Source organism: Microcaecilia unicolor, chromosome 8 (assembly GCF_901765095.1).
Source record: "Microcaecilia unicolor chromosome 8, aMicUni1.1, whole genome shotgun sequence".
Taxonomy (NCBI): Eukaryota; Metazoa; Chordata; class Amphibia; order Gymnophiona; family Siphonopidae; genus Microcaecilia; species Microcaecilia unicolor.
The window spans coordinates 58319068-58336383 of NC_044038.1; the positions used below are offsets into that span (position 1 = coordinate 58319068).

Genomic DNA, 17316 nt, shown 5'->3' on the forward strand with positions numbered 1-17316 from the left:
CTGCGAACGCATCTCCGGCACTATGCAAGCCACATTGAGCCTGCAAATAGGTGGGAAAATGTGGGATACAAATGTAACAAAATAAATAAATTTAAACATCACTCCCTTCATCGATGGAAAAGACAAAATTAAATGATCACTATTTATGCCACCTAAAAGTTGAAACATAAAAGAAAAACCCTCAGGTGCATCACTATTCAAAGTTTTAAAAACCAAACAACAAACTTTATATAAAATACGGGCCTCAACAGGAAGCCAGTGAAGACTCAAAGGGGAGACATGATCAAATCTTGTCCGACAGATATAAGTCAGCAGTTTCCAGATCCCTAGGGGGGGTTGTGAACTTGCCACAGAGGAATTAGGTTCAGTGCACATAGCCAAAGTGGCAGAAGAGCTGCCCAAACATTCCATTCTTTTCCTGTAGGGTGCTTAACCTTGAGCATTCCAACTCACATCAAAGATGTCACAGCTGACAAATCGTTTCTAGCTTGGTTGTTATTGGTGTGTATTACTATTTTATTACTGTGACCAGCCTGCCTGTGCAAATGTGCCAATTAAGTTTTAATTCCAAGAACTGCTATAACGTCAGCACATCCAACCTTACAATATAAAATCATTCAAAGGGAATTTACAGTCAACTATGCTTATTTATTTATCTTAAAAATTTGTATACCACCTAAACCTAGGTGGTTTCCAAAATACACTCATAATATAATCATATAAATATTGCCACACTGGGACATAAAAATAGATTTCTTCATTCTTAAGCCCTGAATACTGAGAAGAACTACCTAAGAAACGTAGAACAGTCAAGACTGCCACAAATAGCTGTGTTTTCAAAAGTTTCTTGAATTGTGTGACATTACCACAAAGCAGGGCCGCCAAGAGACTGGGCCGGGCCCAGGGCAAGGCCGCCGCCCCCCCCCCAAGGTCGCCTCCACCCCCCCCCCTCCATCCGCCACTGGTCCGGGCCCCCTGCATTGAAATCGCAGTGCCTCTCACCTCCGTGAAAGCAGCGCTGCAGGCAGCAGAATGCCTCCCTTCAGCCCTCCTTCCCTCCTTGTGTCTGCCCTCGCGGAAGTTACGTCAGATGAGGGCGGGACACAGGGAGCGACGGAGGGCCGAAGGGAGGCGATCTGCTGCCCTGCTGCCTGCAGTGCTGCTTTCACAGAAGTGAGAGGTGCTACGATTTCAATGCAGGGGGCAGACGGTCGACAACGGAGGGTGGGTGGGACTGCGGCGCCAGGCCCCCCTTGGAGGCCCGGGCCCGGGGAATTTTGTCCCCCCTGCCCCCCTCTCGGCGGCTATGCCACAAAGATGTATATGTCCAACAAACACATTCCATAATACAGTTCCTGCTGATGTACAGGCGGGCATCCTTGTCTCTGCATGATGGAGGAGATTCTCTATATGGCGCCTAAAAAATTGGCACTGAAATCAGTGCCGACTAAGCATATTCTATAATCGGCACCTAGATTTAGGCACCGATTATAGAATACGCTTAGTTGATATTTTGGCGCCTAAATCTTTGAGTATCCATTTACACCAACTAAAACATAGCGTAAATCCCGGCACGTAGATTTAGGTGCACTGGGTCATATTCTATAACTAGGCACCTAAATTTCAGAATGCTCATTTCCCTGCCCCTTTTTGCCTGCAAACGTTAGAAGTTTGTGCATATCATTACGGAATACACTTAGCGAGTTGTGCGCCTAAATTCTAATCAGTGCCAATTAGTGCTCATTATTGCTTGTTAAGTGCTGATATCACTACTACTACTACTTATCATTTCTATAGCGCTACTAGACATACGCAGCGCTGTACACTTGAACATGAAGAGACAGTCCCTGCTCGACGGAGCTTACAATCTAATTAGGACAGACAAACAGGACAAATAAGAGATAAGGGAATATTAAAGTGAGGATGATTATAGGCATGTAGAATTACTGGCTTTGTGTTTGATTGGTTTAAATCTTTGAGTAACAGACAATATGCAATTTGTAATGGCGATCAGAAATCAGAATTGAGAAATCTACATAATGGGGTACCATAGGCTCAGCCTTATTAGCAGTCTTATTTAATATATATTTCAGATCTTAGTGCCAGATATTAAAGAACTTAAATGAATACTATCAAATTTACACAGATGTCCAATTTTAATCTAGTTTTCACCACAGAATAGGCTATGCAATTTAAAAATTAAGATCCATTTTTGGGGAAATTGTAAACTGTGTAAAAGAAAACAAATTGTTACTGAATGTGAATAAGACGGAGATAGTTTTAATTGGTGATATCTTTGATGAAGATATTCTTTCTACTTTAAATCTCAGACCAAATTCTGTCCACCAAACTACCTTGAGTAGGTAAAAAGAACCCATCAGAGTTTATCAAAGGAAAAAATGATAGTCCTTCAAATTGGGATCTAATAGTTTTTATTTTATCTCTAAAGTACTCAGCCAATTGTGGGTAATTTATCAGAATTCTGCACTTGAACTGATTGAGTAACCAGGGGTGTATCTGCATGGGGCCATAGGGGCCTGGGCCCTCGCAGATTTCGCCCTGGACCCCCCCCCCTACCACCGTCAACCCTCCCCCGCTGCCGTTGCTTACTTTTGCTGGCGGGGGACCCCAACCCCCGCCAGCCGAGGTCCGCTTCCACAGAAACTTGAAGAGAAGATCATTGAGGAACCAATGCTGCGAAGGGCAGAACAGCACTTCGGCTGTCGGGGGTTTGGGTCCCCCGTCAGCACAGGTAGTCGACAACGGTGGCGGGGGGGCGGTTTTCGGCGGGAAGGGGGGGGATCGACAGGGTTGCGGAAGGGGGATCCAGGGGGCCGTAACGCGGGGGTGACAGCTGTGCCTGCCTGGCAGACCACCGCTGAGGGAGGCACGGTCCCAGGCACATTCGAACGTTGGAGGTGAGAATTATTATATAGGATTCCATTAGTTGTTGTGTTACCAATCCCTCCATCGTTTTGGTCACTAATGGTATGGAGGCCACTGGTCTGTAGTTTGTGAGATCGCTGATCTTGTTTGTTGTATTCTTGGGGATAGGAGTGAGTATGATTTCGCCTTTATCTTTGGGAATTGTTCATCTGCTAACATATATGTGATATGTTTGGTAGTGCATTCGATGAACCATTCTTTTGGGCTTTTCATCATGTAGTTTGGGCATTTGTCTAGCAGGCATTTTGCATGTAGTTCAGTTCAAAACTTATTTTTTTCAGAAAGCTTTTGGGATGACCGGCTTGTTAGTGCATGAGGGTAACCCGAGAAACTGAAAATGAAAGATTTGATTGTTTCTTGTGCATGTGTTTCTTTTTCTATCCTATAATTTATGGCGTTCTTTTCTATGTTTTATATTTGATTGTAAACCACTCTGATCTTTGTTGACTAGAGTGGTATATCAAGGGTATTAATCTATAAAGGAGAGTAGTTATCAAGGTGCAGTAGGTGTCAGATGTTATTCAACTGTCCCAGGAGCATTGGTCCATTTTGAACCTGGCACTAGTGAGGGCAGTAGAGACAGAGGATCACTCCTGCCCAGATCCCACTAGACCCCAGGGAATCATGAAAGAAGGCCTGGGAGGGGAGGGGTGCCCTATTGGTGAGTGGGGAGGCCTTCCAAGGAGGGGAAGTTACTTCTGAGGGAGCTTCTGGGTGGAGGAGCGGGGATTACATGAGGGGCCTTGAATAGGGGAACCATTTAGGGGGAGGTTGATTTAGGGGTGCTCAGGAGCACCTTGGTTGAACTGTGGCCGGCCCATTTAATTAATTAATTATTTTTTATTTATTGCACTTGTATCCCATATTTTCCCACCTATTTGCAGGCTCAATGCCAGGGTAGAGAATACAATTGGTGTTACAAAGAAGTCAAGGATAACAAGAAGATTTAGTCAATTTGTTATAGAGAGATACATTCTGATTAGAGGTGGATAGGTGTTGTGTTCTAGTTGGTTATGTGTTCTCGTGGTAAGCTTTGTTAAAGAGATAGGTCTTCAGAGATTTGCAGAAGTTGGTTAAGGCATTTGCGGCAGCACTAAGCCACGGCTTTGCAGCCCAATGCTCCCAGGATGATGTTTACTGCAAGCCGTATAATAGATTTTACAAATAAATGATGCATTTATTTTATTTTAATGCATTTTACATTATTTATTTATTTATTTATTTATAAATATCCTGCACTATCTCCATTAAAAGGCAAACATGTATTAAAGCCATAATACAGCTTGATAACTACCCCCCTCAGAGTCAGTTCTGGTACAGGCTAAGGATTACAGCCATACAGACCTAAGGAAAGGTCTGATGCAATTGTGTTAGGCACCCTAGGTAAACCCTAAGTCTTGCACCTTCCAAAATTAACTTTCAGGACTCCCTGTGTCCACCACTGAGCTTCTGATAATCAATCTCAACCAGAGGCACCAAAACACTCTCCCCACATCGTACCTGACCACCCATAGGCCTTACTTGGGCCTACCTTAGTGAAGCCCAGGTGGTCTAGTGGTCTCCTCAGGGACAGGGACGAACTCCACTCATTCCTGTCCCCTGCAGCTGCTCCCGTAAAGTGGTCCTGATTGGTCTAATGGCCTCTTCTGAGGCCCTTTCGTTTGTTCCAAATTTTGTTCCCCCGTCCTTTTAATTTTACTCTGTAAACCGCTTAGATATTCAGTGATTGGTGGTATATCAAATAAAGACAAACTATGAACCTATAAACTATTTGTCCTCAATACGTTATTCATTAACAACCAACATCCCAAAATGATTAATTGGGGGGGGGGGGGGGGGGTGCCAAAAACAATACAAATTACCCTTCTATTGACACAAAAGCAGTTTGTTCAATATTGGGGGTGCTCTGACTGCACACACTGCACCCCATACAGTTGGCTCCTATGAAGTTATTGTTGAAAGCTCTGGGACAGCACAGTAATCACTTGCATAGGGTAGCAAAAAGCTAGCTCCAGCTCTGGCTCGAGTGAGGGCACAATTTTTACTTGGTCATAGGTACAAATTACCATGGTTCTGTTTTATTGGAAAAGCACATATAGGTCACAGTGCTGAAACATAAGGACACTATCAAATAAACATCATTTCCTGTTAGAACACAAATTCTTTTGTCTGATAAAGAAGGGGTCGCTCGAAAACTTGACGTATATCTGCGCCGCTGGTGTAGTGGTATCATGCAAGATTCCCATTCTTGCGACCCGGGTTCGATTCCCGGGCGGCGCACTGCTCTTTTTTTCTCTTGAATTCGTTTCCTTTCTTTTATCAGTATAAAAAGGACAGAAAGTAATTAAATAAGCTGTCGCTATGTTCAAACTCTCTAGCACTTTCGTAAGATAATTAAATATTTCTATTATTTTATTCAATTAAAAAAAAAAACATTTCATACGTTCTTTTGCAGGGCAAGCCAACTTTCTTTTATTTTTGTATGTTCTTAGCTTTCATAAAATCAGAGTGAAGTACACAAACCCACTAACAACACTGAGGAACCGAAACCCAAAATAGGCTGCCCAAGACACACCTCCATTTTAATAATCTCGACCCCAGTCCGCACGTCTTCCGTGCATTGTGGGAACTATAGTCTTTCTTTCCCACGCATCTCTTTATTGTGCGGAATAGGTGGACTACAGCTCCCATTGCCGTCCGGCTCGTCGCTCGGTATTCTATCCAGCCCAGAGTGGGGCTCTCCCTGGCTTGGGGGCTGAGGCGTGCGAGTCTGTGGCGCGCGATGATTGTGGCTGCGGCGGCGGAGCGGAATAAGGACCCTATCCTAAACGTTCTGCGGCAGTACGTGAACCCGCAGGCGCCCGAGGTGCGGCTGCTGGAGGTGGCGTCAGGCTCGGGCCAGCACGCGGTGCACTGCGCCCGGGCGCTGCCCAATTTGCGGTGGTATCCCTCGGATACGGACCCGCAGTGCCGGCAGAGGTGAGAGAGAACCGCCCTGGGACGGGGACAGAGCCTGCGGGGATGGGAATAGAAACCACGGGGACCAACCTTGTCCCCGTGTCATTTTCTACTTTGAAGCCTGATAATGAACTGGACTGTTATTTATGTTTGGTTGATACAGACAACGATATTTAGATTTTTTGGAAAGACAAGTAAACATGCTGGGCACAACTAGCAAAATTTGCTTAGGGGATCCTGTGCATCCTGCTTAGGGTTACCATACTTGCTCCCCCGCCCTGCCTCCTGTCACATACCACCCCATCACCCCCACCCCTAAGGGTGTTCTATTCTCCCCTCCCCTTACCTTACTGTACTGCCCTGGTGGTCTCTCGGTGGCCATTTTGAATTGGCGCCGGGACCGGAGTCTGCAAACAACAGTCTGCAGGCGCTCCGGGCAGGAAAGAAGGGGCTCCTGCCCCGAAGAGGTCACTAGACCACCAGGGCAGTGCAGTAGGGGGAGGGGAGGATAGGACACCACTAGGCCTGCACGCCAGCCTTTTTGTCTGGACAAACGGGTAGACTGGCAAACCCGTCCGGTTGCCCGGCCATGTCCTCAAAAAGAGAACATGTCCAGGTAAAACCGGACATATGGTAACCCTAATCCTGCTACCAGCACATCTTCTAAGAAGACATCTTCTATTGCAGGAAGGACTGTGGAAGACAGGAGAGCTAGACTTCTTATTCATCCACAGATTTAAAAATCTTAACAGTGCTTCGAATGGAATATTTCTTCCTTGTAGGGCATTGAGAATGGGTTGTATTTTGTACCCCTGGACATTTTAACAGGGTGGATTAGGATGGTTATTATAGCTGCTCGCTGTTATTATTGTTTTCTATTTGTAACTTATACACAATAGTTTCACAGCATATTGTTCCTTTTTATACTTTCATAAGAAGATTTAAATATAAAATCATAATTGTTTGAGGCTTCTTCAGGTGAGGACAGAGCCCATAGGGACGGAGCGGGAACAGAACCTGCAGGGACAGAGCGGAGACGGGGACTCCTGGGACGGAAACAGAACCCACGGCACTCTCTAGCCTGGAGCTCCTGAAGCAACCACCAGATGCTACAAGAGTTTTGGGCCCCTTTCAATTATGTTCATGCCCCTAGCCCCTTAGGAGTCAGCTTGTCCAGGGATGGGGTCATTTCCATTGGGTTTAGCACCCCTAATCATTGTAAAAAGTTGTCTCCTATGCCTAGCCGCACCTTTCGTCCTTAAGATTTTGGTTATTAAACTCAGGAGTCATGACCATTCTACCACAGTTGGTCATCATATTGGCAAAAACTGTAGCATGGAGGCCTAGAGCAATTGCCTTGTTTGCACCCACCGTCCCGTCCCCCATACCAGCTCTGTATCACACTTTATAAAATATTAAAATTTGCTGCTCTTTGTTGTCCTCCAGTCCATCCCCCTTTCCATTTTTATGTTTGTGTTTGGTTTAGGCGGTATACAAGTTTTTAAAAAATAAATTGAAAAGCTTTTATTCTAGGCAGCTGCCTAGTGTCGCCAAATAGTTAAGTTGGCCTCCCTAGGAACATAAGATTGACGAGACAACGGTCATATTTAAGTCATACCACCAAGATGTACAGATGCATATCTGTTTCAAAATTGTTTAATAGTTTGCTATACTTGACTGAGCCTAGGAGGGCTTTTGAGTTACTATTAGGTTAAGAGGAACTGAAATAAGATGGAAAGATCATTTTTGCATCTGTTGCCATATTGTTTAAAATGCTGGGAATAATAGTTGTTAACAGCAAACTTTAAAATCCTTATCAAGTAGAACAAAAATAGACTGGAGGAGCATCGTAGAGGAGCCAACGCATTATGTTCAAGTTTTTTTAAATAGGATCTGGAATAAGATGGATGGCTCCTTCATTCCAGTCAATTAGTGTTATTCATTAGTTTGTTTTTAAAAGCAGCTGATCACAGATCCTGTAAATGATTAGTACATGCAGTCAAAACAAAAAACTGTCAGTCCCCAGATCTTATGTAAGGTGGAACTGGTGAGATCTGTAGAATCTGGGGTTTACTGATTTCCCCAGTTGTTAGGATTTCAGCCTTGTGCTGCCCAGATTGGGTTTGTTTGTTTTTTTAAACAAAGGCATGATTTGTTGTAGATTCTTATCGGCTTGGATTTGTTTTGGATGAACCTAATCCTAACTGAGGCCCTAGGTATTATTGAAGGGTTAGTAACATGGAGAAATGTGTGAGCTTTTGTGATATTGATCCTTCAATAATGTGGAATAGTGCATGGGGATCCTGTAACTCTTCAATAATATGAAACGATGCTTCATACTGACCCCAGTAAAATAGAGATGCATGGGCCATATCATACTGACCCTTCAGTAATATGGAGTTGAGTTTTTAAAATCTTTTGAGGACATTGCCCTGAGATTTTATCTTATATTCGATTGTTGAATTCAAATGGTCGTTGTTATCGTACTGATCGTTTCATATTCTGCTTTACTTGAGTGAACAGCCTGAAGTTTGTCTTGTCATGAGAGTTCATTTTTATATCAATCAGTAAAACTTTGGAATTCTTTACCATTAGAAATTTGATCTAATGCCGCCTTATCTTTGGTTTTGTAAAATGTTAAAATATTTAGGAAATATCTTTGCATGAGCCATATCGTACTTGACCCTTTAGTATTGTGGAGTGATGATCCTTCAGTAATATGATGGCCATCTGATACTAGTCCTTCAATAATGTGGAGTAATATATAGACTGTATCATAACTCTTTGATAACATAGAATAATGTGTAGGCTGTAATCTATTATCCCGTTAGTAACTTGGTGTATTGTGGACGATGTGATGCCACTCTTCCCAAAAAGACCTTTTTTTCTCTCTTGCAGTATCTCTGCCTATATATCAACTCTGAAGTTGAAGAATGTGATGGAACCAGTATTCTTGGACTCCTCCCTAGCCTGGGAGACATGGGGAGGATGGCAGCCCAACAGCTTGGACATCATTGTTAACATCAACATGATCCATATCACGGACTATAGCTGCACTGAGGTGAGAAGGCCGAAGGCCAGGGCCTTGGGAGCTGAATTGGGTCTTTGGCATTCACCTGCCTTTTGACCCCAGGGTCATGCTGTTCTCATAATTGTTTTATAATATCAAACATCAGGGAGAGGTCACAGAATGGTTCTCTTGACCCAAATTCCTTTTACTATCACTGTATTTATCTCCTTTCTTAACTAGCAGACTAAAGACAGAAAATGAATAGCCAAGGTCACTCCCAGGGACTTTGGATACTGCTGGGAAGAGCATTTTGAGGGGGCAGGAGGGGAGCTGGGGCAGAGGGTTAAAAGGTTTCCTGTAGCAGTGACAGCTCACAATTCTAATCTGAATATAGATGATGAACAATGCCTCTGCTTTTCTTTCCAGGGATTGTTCCGGGGTGCAGGACAGCTGCTGAAGTCCCAGGGTGTGCTCTTTACATACGGCGTAAGTCCTGGTTAGGGCAGAAGTGAAAGGGTTGCTGAATGGGGGAGGGAGTATAATCAGGAAGTTGATTATAGCTGCTGCCAGTTTGGATGTGGCTGGCAGGGGCTTTGTGGGTACATGGAGGGGGGGGGGGGAAGCATGTGGGCTGTAGCAGTATAGCTGCTGCCAGTTTGGATGTGGCTGGCAGGGGCTTTGTGGGTACATGGAGGGGGGGGGGAAGCATGTGGGCTGTAGCAGAAGGTTCGGATTCAAGTTTGGTCACCTTTGAGTCCCTCAGGAGTGGCCATCATAGTACTTGGTGTTATAGGGTCTCTCACCTGTTCTGCTTCCCCCCGTAATAACCCACTGAATAGCTAAAAGAAGAGCTTATTTCAGCTCCCTAGGGTGAATTGTATTTGTAACACTGTGCACCTATTCCCCAAACTTTGCAAGACCTCAGAAGTTGAATGGGGAGACATAAACTGGGACAGCTAACAGTGTGCTTGGTGGCAGAAATGGAGAGATTCTTAGCAGGAGGAAGGTAGTAATTTTGTCTTTTGTAAAGTTGTGAGAGCCACCTGGCATAGTGTTCCATTCTGGAGACTGAAAAGTTATTGAGAGGATGGAAGCAGTTTAGAAAAGGCAATATAACCCTACAAAGAAAAAGGTACTTACTGGAGGAAAGAAGGAATGAGAACATCATGATTGAAATTTCAGCGATTTGGAAGGCTGTCATAAAGTACAGGAAAGCCATCTATTCCAAGGAGATTCATGGACAAAAGTGTCATGACCTGAAGCTACTGGGAGAAAGACACAAAGAAAACATGAGAAAATAACTTTTGTTGAGAAGATGTTGGATGCTAGAGTTAATGGCAATTAAAATCATGACAACAGAATCCGAGTACCATGGTAAGGACTAGTAGGGAATAATAGAAAAAAAAAAAACTGGAGGTGGCTTGAGCATTTGCTCAGTCTCAGGGAACTCTAGAAGGCTAGACAGGGGGAAAAGTCAAGCCAGTCTTTGGAGGGCAGAGGCACATCTTGGTCAGGTTAGGTTAGGCTTAAAAGTTGTGGTACAATGGCAGAGCAGAAGTTACAGACAGGCTGTGTGGGGGGGAGGAACTGTACTCAGCAAGGGGTTACAGGCTGGCTGGGGGGGGGGGGTTACAGGCAAGCTGGAGGGGGACCTCACTCAGCATGGGTTACAGGCAAGCTGGGGAGGACCTGTATTCAGCAAGGGTTTATAGCCAACTGGGGGGGGGGACCTGTACTCAGCAAGGGGTTACAGGTAAGCTGGGGGGGGGGAGCCTGTACTCAGCAAGGGGTTACAGGCAGGCTGGGTGGGGGGACCTCACTCAGCATGGGTTACAGGCAGGCTGGGGAGGACCTGTATTCAGCAAGGGATTATAGGCAAGCTGGGGGGAGGGACCTTCACTCAGCAGGGGTTACAGGCAAGCTAGTGGGGGGGGGGGGGGAACCTGCGCTCAGCAGGGGTTACAGGCAGGCTGGGGGGGACCTGTACTCACAGGGGTTAAAATCATAACAAAAGTAATAATAACTCCATTGGGGTTTCTAAGAAATGCCAGGTTAATCTGCACTGAGCAACCCTACCTGATACTAAATTTTGAATGTAGGAAAGTTGGAGTTCTTGAGCAGCAGCCTTGCACATTTTTGATGGCACTGTGCAAAGTTGTAGAATGTGGTGGTAAAGCATGAGTTTAGGGTTAAGTTGGTGTTGTAGTAATCAGTGAGTGAAGTGACTATGTGTAACCAGCAGAGGTCAGCACTGCAACAGAATTTGTAGATACAGATTTCAGTGGTGGAAACAGGATTGAGGGTTTAGTAAAAAGTTAGGATGTTGATTTTAAGCACAGAGATTCATATTCGTGTCTACCCAGTGGTGTGCTGGAGCAGGCTTTCACAGGCTCGCAAGCGCCGGTTGTTAAGTTTTTAAGAATTTTGGGAGCCGGTTGTTAAAGTAGGGCCCTCGATGGCTACTTTAACAACTGGCTTCCAAAATGTGGGCTTTGGCCCCCTGCTGAATTATCTTTTACTTTGCTGGTGGGGATGCTGAGCCCTACCAGCCAAGTAAATAGACTACTGCTGCTCCCCGCTCCTTGTTTCCAGCTCTGGGCAGCAGGCTGGGACTTCTCGAGCATGTGAGAGAAGTTCCAGCATGCTGCTCAGAGCAAGACGTTGGGAGTGGTGGCAGTCCATTTATTGGCTGCCAGCAAAGGTATGCCTCGCGTGCCCACACGAAGGGAGGGAGGAGAGAGAGGCAAGTGTTGCTCCCCGGCCACCCCTGGCCCTTCCAACTGCAGAGCTGGCTATGACCGGAGAAAGAGCCTGTTAAAAATTTACCAGCACACCCCTGTGTCTGCCCCTAGTAGTAGAGAACCAAAGAGGAGAAGTGTAGACATGACAGGCTGACAACAACTGGCCTTTCTCTGGGGTTATAGCCAACATTACTGTAAAGAGTCATGAACACTTGTCAGTTAGAAATTGTTTTTCAGCATGGGGAGTAGGAAGTGAGTCTTACTCATTGATCTGGCGCAGTATCTTTAAAAACGTGGCAACTTTTTTCTTCTTTGTGTGTTCACAGCCCTATGCTGTTAATGGACAGCTCACTCCACAGAGCAACGTGGACTTCGATTACAGTTTGAAACGCAGGTGAGGAGACCAATATTAGAAAATAAAACAAAGACCATTTATGCAACTTCTTACAAACATGGAAATGCACTAATGTACTGCAGCTGCGCAGCACCTCTGCTAGCCCAGTACTGAGACTGATCCAAATGATGGTCAGTGTAGCTCACTCCTGACTTGTGGCACACCCTGTAGTTCTAATACTTAGGCCCACACACAGCTCTGCTGATGCATCTTAAGCTTCACTTTCTTCAGTCAGTGATTTTGTGAAAGGAATGAATTCAGACTTAGAGGGGAGGTGGTTTCACTGTCACTAATATGTAGATCTATTTTTTTGGCAGGAATCCGGCTTGGGGGATTCGGGACACAGTGCAGCTGCAGCAGCTCGCAGAGGCCAATGGACTGCGCCTAGAGAGAATGGTATACGTCTGAGTTTAACGCTGCTTCTGCCAACCCACACATCAGTATTTAAAAACAAGAGATAACAATTGGATAAAGCACAAAAGTTGGAGTGACTACCAAGAGTAAAGATTAAGAGTACAAGCAATTAAAATATATTTAGGTGTGGGTTGCTGTGCAGTTGAGGGATTAAGGCCTTGATCTGCCTCCCTAGATAGCCCCAGCTTCAAACCTTTCTGACAGATGAACTGTCAGTTGTGCTAGGGAAGTGCTTTTTATTTCTCTCATGGACACGCACCTAGCCAGTCAGGTCTTCAGGATTACCACAATTAATGTGCATGAGATAAATTTGCATATATTGGAGATGTGTTGTATGCAAATCTCTCATTCTTATACACTAGCCGTTGAGCCAGTTAAAACAGATGAGATTTCCAGCTACCTTCCTTGCCGCTGCTCCCTTCCCCCTCCGTGCCGGGCCCCCTGCACTGACTTGACAGCGCCTCTCACCTCCGTGTGAAAGTGCTGCAGGCAGCAGCAGATTGCTCTGCTGCTGCCTGCAGCGCTTCCACACGGAGGTGAAAGGTGCTGTCAGGTCAGTGCAGGGGGCCCGATACGGAGGGGGGCGGGAGCGGCGGCAGGGATGGGGAGGGGTGGAGGTTGGTGCGCGCGATGTTCGTTTCCAGGCTCCAGCGGCAGCGTCAGACTCCATTTCCCTCTCTGTTCCGTCCTCTGATGTCATCACGTCTTGACGCGAGGGCGGGACATAGAGGGAAGTCTCTACTGCGCATTTGCAGGTGAGTCGGTCACTTGCCATTTATATGTTTGATTTCTCCTGCTCCCTCACTGTCTTTCCTTGCCTGTGAGACTGTCAATGACTGTGCTCACAAGTATATCTCCACTGAAAACTTTTCTAACTTTTCTCCTTCAGATTTTATATAAACATTTTTCTGCAGCTAAAAGGGTTGGGGGTAAGAAGTAATCCTGCTCTGTGATTATTCTTTGATAACTGTTGCTTAGTCAGGTTGGTCAGGCCCTGTTTGGCAGCTTTTAATCTGTATACTGTAGGCATTTTTCCTGATTGCTGTTTATTCTTGAAGACATCTCATCTGCTCATGCAGTACTGCAAGGATGTCTTTGAACCAAGTATAGTAATGAGAATTAGAAGCTTAGTGCAGTTACCTACCTGTTACGGGTGTCCTTCGTGGACAGCAGGATGCGTTAGTCACATGTAGGACTCATCCCTACCGGGGAAGGTGGGGACACAACCTCATACCTAGTCCTAAAGTTATTAAATATAAGAGACATATAACATCATCTTTCTGTTATCTAGCGGTAAGAATTTGGATTTTATTACCAGCTCACATATAAGGATGCTCATTTTCAAAGCACATATGTTTCATAGTAACCTGTGCAACTTTGTAAGTCTATGTGCTTTGAAAATGAGCCTCAAAATCAATTTCACTGTATGTTTAAGAAATCTGTAAAAACTATTCTATTCCAGAAATATGTTGTGGATAGATGATTTTCCAGTTGGTTAGATATTGGATGTAAATTCATGTTATTTTATGGAAATTAGTGTGATTCCTGGTTTACTGTTCCCAGTTTCTCTTAACATAATCTGCTTCAAACTAATTGGTATTAGCAGAATATAAAAGATAAATGTACATATAAGAAATCTCTCTCCTGCTTCTACACCATGTTTTAGAGATCTCCTATTTTCAGAGAGCCCTTTCGGCATCAAGGCATGTCCTTGGCATCAAGAGAAGCTGATGATCAGTGCTGTTTGCACCCTTGGAGTCCCTCTGAGGGCTTGTGTGACGAGGAACCCAGCACTCTGTGGCTTCAAGTCTCTGTAGGCCCTGATGTTGCTGCAGTATGGCATTCTGCTTCTCGGTGCACTGTTGTTGTGGAGCTCTGGGTTGTAGGGCATAGTTGCTCAGTGAGAGCCCAGCAAGGGATGTCTTGGGTGGAGTATTGCCTGTGAGGCAGGTAGGTCAGCATATCCCCGCCGCTTATCAAGGGCTTAGTAGGGGGAGAGGCCAGCAGGAAAGAAATTGTCCTGACATAGTGGCTGACATATTTATTTGGATTTGCTCACACCTTTTTCAGTACTACTACTACTTAACATTTCTAGAGCGCTACTAGGGTTACGCAGCGCTGTACAAATTAATAACAAAGGACGGTCCCTGCTCAGAAGAGCTTACAATCTAAAGGACGAAATGTCAAGTTGGGGTAGTCTCGATTTCCTGAGTAGAGGTGTTGTGATTAGGTGCCGAAGGCGACATTGAAGAGGTGGGCTTTGAGCAATGGTTTGAAGATGGGTAGGGAGGGGGCCTGGCGTATGTGCTCAGGGAGTTTGTTCCAAGCATGGGGTGAGGTGAGGCAGAAAGGGCGGAGCCTAGAGTTGGCGGTGGAGGAGAAGGGTACTGAAAGGAGGGATTTGTCTTGAGAGCGGAGGTTACGGGTAGGGACGTAAGGGGAAATGAGGGTAGAGAGGTAAGGAGGGGCTGCAGATCGAGTGCATTTGTAGGTTAGTAGGAGAAGCTTGAACTGTATGCGGTATCTGATCGGAAGCCAATGAAGTGACTTGAGGAGAGGGGTGATATGAGTATATCGGTCAAGGCGGAAGATAAGACGTGCGGCAGAGTTCTGGATGGACTGAAGGGGGGATAGGTGGCTAAGTGGGAGGCCGGTGAGGAGTAGGTTGCAGTAGTCAAGGTGAGAGGTAATGAGAGAATGGATGAGAGTACGGGTGGTGTGCTCAAAGAGGAAGGGGCGAATTTTACTAATGTTGTAGAGGAAGAAGCGACAGGTCTTGGCTATCTGCTGGATATGCGCAGAGAAGGAGAGGGAGGAGTCGAAGATGACACCGAGGTAGCTCAAGGTGAGTTACATTCAGATACACTGGGTATTTCTCTGTCCCTGAGGGGCTCACAATCAAATTTTGTACCTGAAGCAATGGAGGGTTAAGTGACTTGCCCAAGATCACAAGGAGCAGCAGTGGGATTTGAACGGGCCACCTCTGGATGTCAATACCAGTGCTGTAACCACTAGGCCACTCCTCCACTCTTGCTGCTTGTCCTAGGAGAATACCGTAATGCTCTTGTTTAATTGAAAGTAGTCTTATGCAGTAAAAGGGTATAGATTTTTTGAAAAAAAATGCCATGCTTCTTGAGACACAATATACAATGTAGGATCAGCGAAACTAATTCAGATTTGGGAATAATAAGTGAATCCAGTGTTTTCTTAGTGCAGTTAATTGGCTAATTATGATTAGGTAACATGTAAAATCATTGGGTGTCCTGTCCTATATAAAGTCCAAAAGACTTTGAGTTTGGTTTTAATTAATGGGAATTCATCACGCCATGATGAAAAGGAAATTTTAGGGGATGTACGAAAATAGGCATAGTTTAAGCTTATTTGGCTAGACAGGCTTACAAGTCATTTCTAAAAGATTTGTGGCCCTATCCATCCACTGTCTTACAAACAGTCTTAGAAATGGAAAAAGCTGGAAACCATAATAACTCTATCAAGAGTGCCCATCCAGCCAAGAACACTCCAGAAGCAAATTGGATAACTGTTAACAAGTCATAGAGAGCCCCAGAATAACAGTGTACCCAAGATGTGCAGGCACCTCTCACTGTGGCTGATACAAGGGTTCAGGACAGAAAAGGAGCAGGACTGACGGTAAAGGAAGGATTGCTAAGAATAAGGCACAGCTTTAGAGAATATTGCTGACTGCCTCAAGTTTGCCAAGGAACATCTGGATGACTTCGGAAATAATGTTCTCTGGACAAATAAGTCAAAAAGTGAACTTTTTGGACATAATGATTTTGTGGAGAAAAAAGGGGTAAAGCAGTTGAACAATTTGCAGAACGTTAAGCCCGTGAGTGGATCTATTATGCTGAGACCTCCCCTACCCTGTTATTTCCACTGAAGTGGGGGGGGGGGGGGGGGGGGGGAGGAGAGCTCTTCTGCAGTCTACCATAGTTTCTTTAGGGCCTGATGTACTGTTTTTTTGCATTCCTTGTCCAAGGGAAAAGAAAGCTTGATAAATCAAGCCCTTTAATGCACCTCTGCAGGCCACTGTCAGAATTACACAGCCAGCAGCTCCAATCCGCTTAATCTTGCTTGCACGCTCTCTCTCTTTCTCCCTCCTCCCACCCTGTCATCATCCAGTCTTGCATGCTCTTTCCACAAACCCTGTCTTCACTCAGCCCTGCATGCTCTTTATCACCACCCTGTCGCCACTCAGTCTTGCACGCTCTCTCTTCCCCCTATGTTGACAGTTTTGTGCACACTCTTTCCCCACCATGTCCTCACTCAGTCTTGCATGCGCTCTTTCTCTCTCTCCCCACCCCATTGTCACTCAGGGCCAGATGCAGTAAACTTAACGAGCCAGCAATGTGGTTTTTAAACTGGTTCTAGCGAATTTAGTGCGCAAGTAGTAAACTGGGACATGCATAAAAGGGTTCTTCGAGCCATTTTGCTGTCACGGTAGCAGCTAACAAAAACGGAACGTAAATGAGCTAATTACTATTATAATGTGAATGCGATGCACTACCGTTTCCGACCCCATGCACAAAAGCAGTCCCTACCTTTACCATGGAAATTTTAACGGGAGGTGTGGAACTGCCAGTTCTTATTATCATAAGTAGGAGAAGGGGAGAAACAAGGTAGGGAAGATGGAGCACACAAAAAAAAAAAAGTATACCAGCTTACACGCAGCTTTTTTGCGTGTATGAAAGCCGTGCCATATGTTTCTTTTTCAAATGACATTTTACTGGCAAGAAATTGGGGAGGGGGGGGGGGGGCAGTGCCGAAATGTAACGCATAAAAGTAATGATAACTTACCAAAAATGCAAGGAAGACAAGGGTCCATCAAAGAAGGG

At 45.1% G+C, this 17316-nt stretch overlaps 1 protein-coding gene and 1 non-coding gene across 2 annotated transcripts in view; both read left to right on the plus strand.

The window, feature by feature from the left end:
* Window positions 1–5155: 5155 nt before the first annotated feature.
* TRNAG-CCC lies at window positions 5156–5226 on the plus strand. Its single transcript has one exon. It is a non-coding gene; the product is annotated as a tRNA-Gly (tRNA).
* A 353-nt stretch (window positions 5227–5579) lies between these two features.
* METTL26 (methyltransferase like 26) overlaps window positions 5580–17316 on the plus strand; it is a 33553-nt gene continuing 21816 nt past the window's right edge. Inside the window, exons 1-5 of the mRNA XM_030211208.1 lie at window positions 5580–5925; window positions 8803–8965; window positions 9341–9400; window positions 11982–12049; window positions 12367–12445. Of these exons, the coding sequence (XP_030067068.1) occupies window positions 5729–5925; window positions 8803–8965; window positions 9341–9400; window positions 11982–12049; window positions 12367–12445 (567 nt within the window). The 5' untranslated portion in view covers window positions 5580–5728. The remainder of the gene's footprint in view (window positions 5926–8802; window positions 8966–9340; window positions 9401–11981; window positions 12050–12366; window positions 12446–17316) is intronic.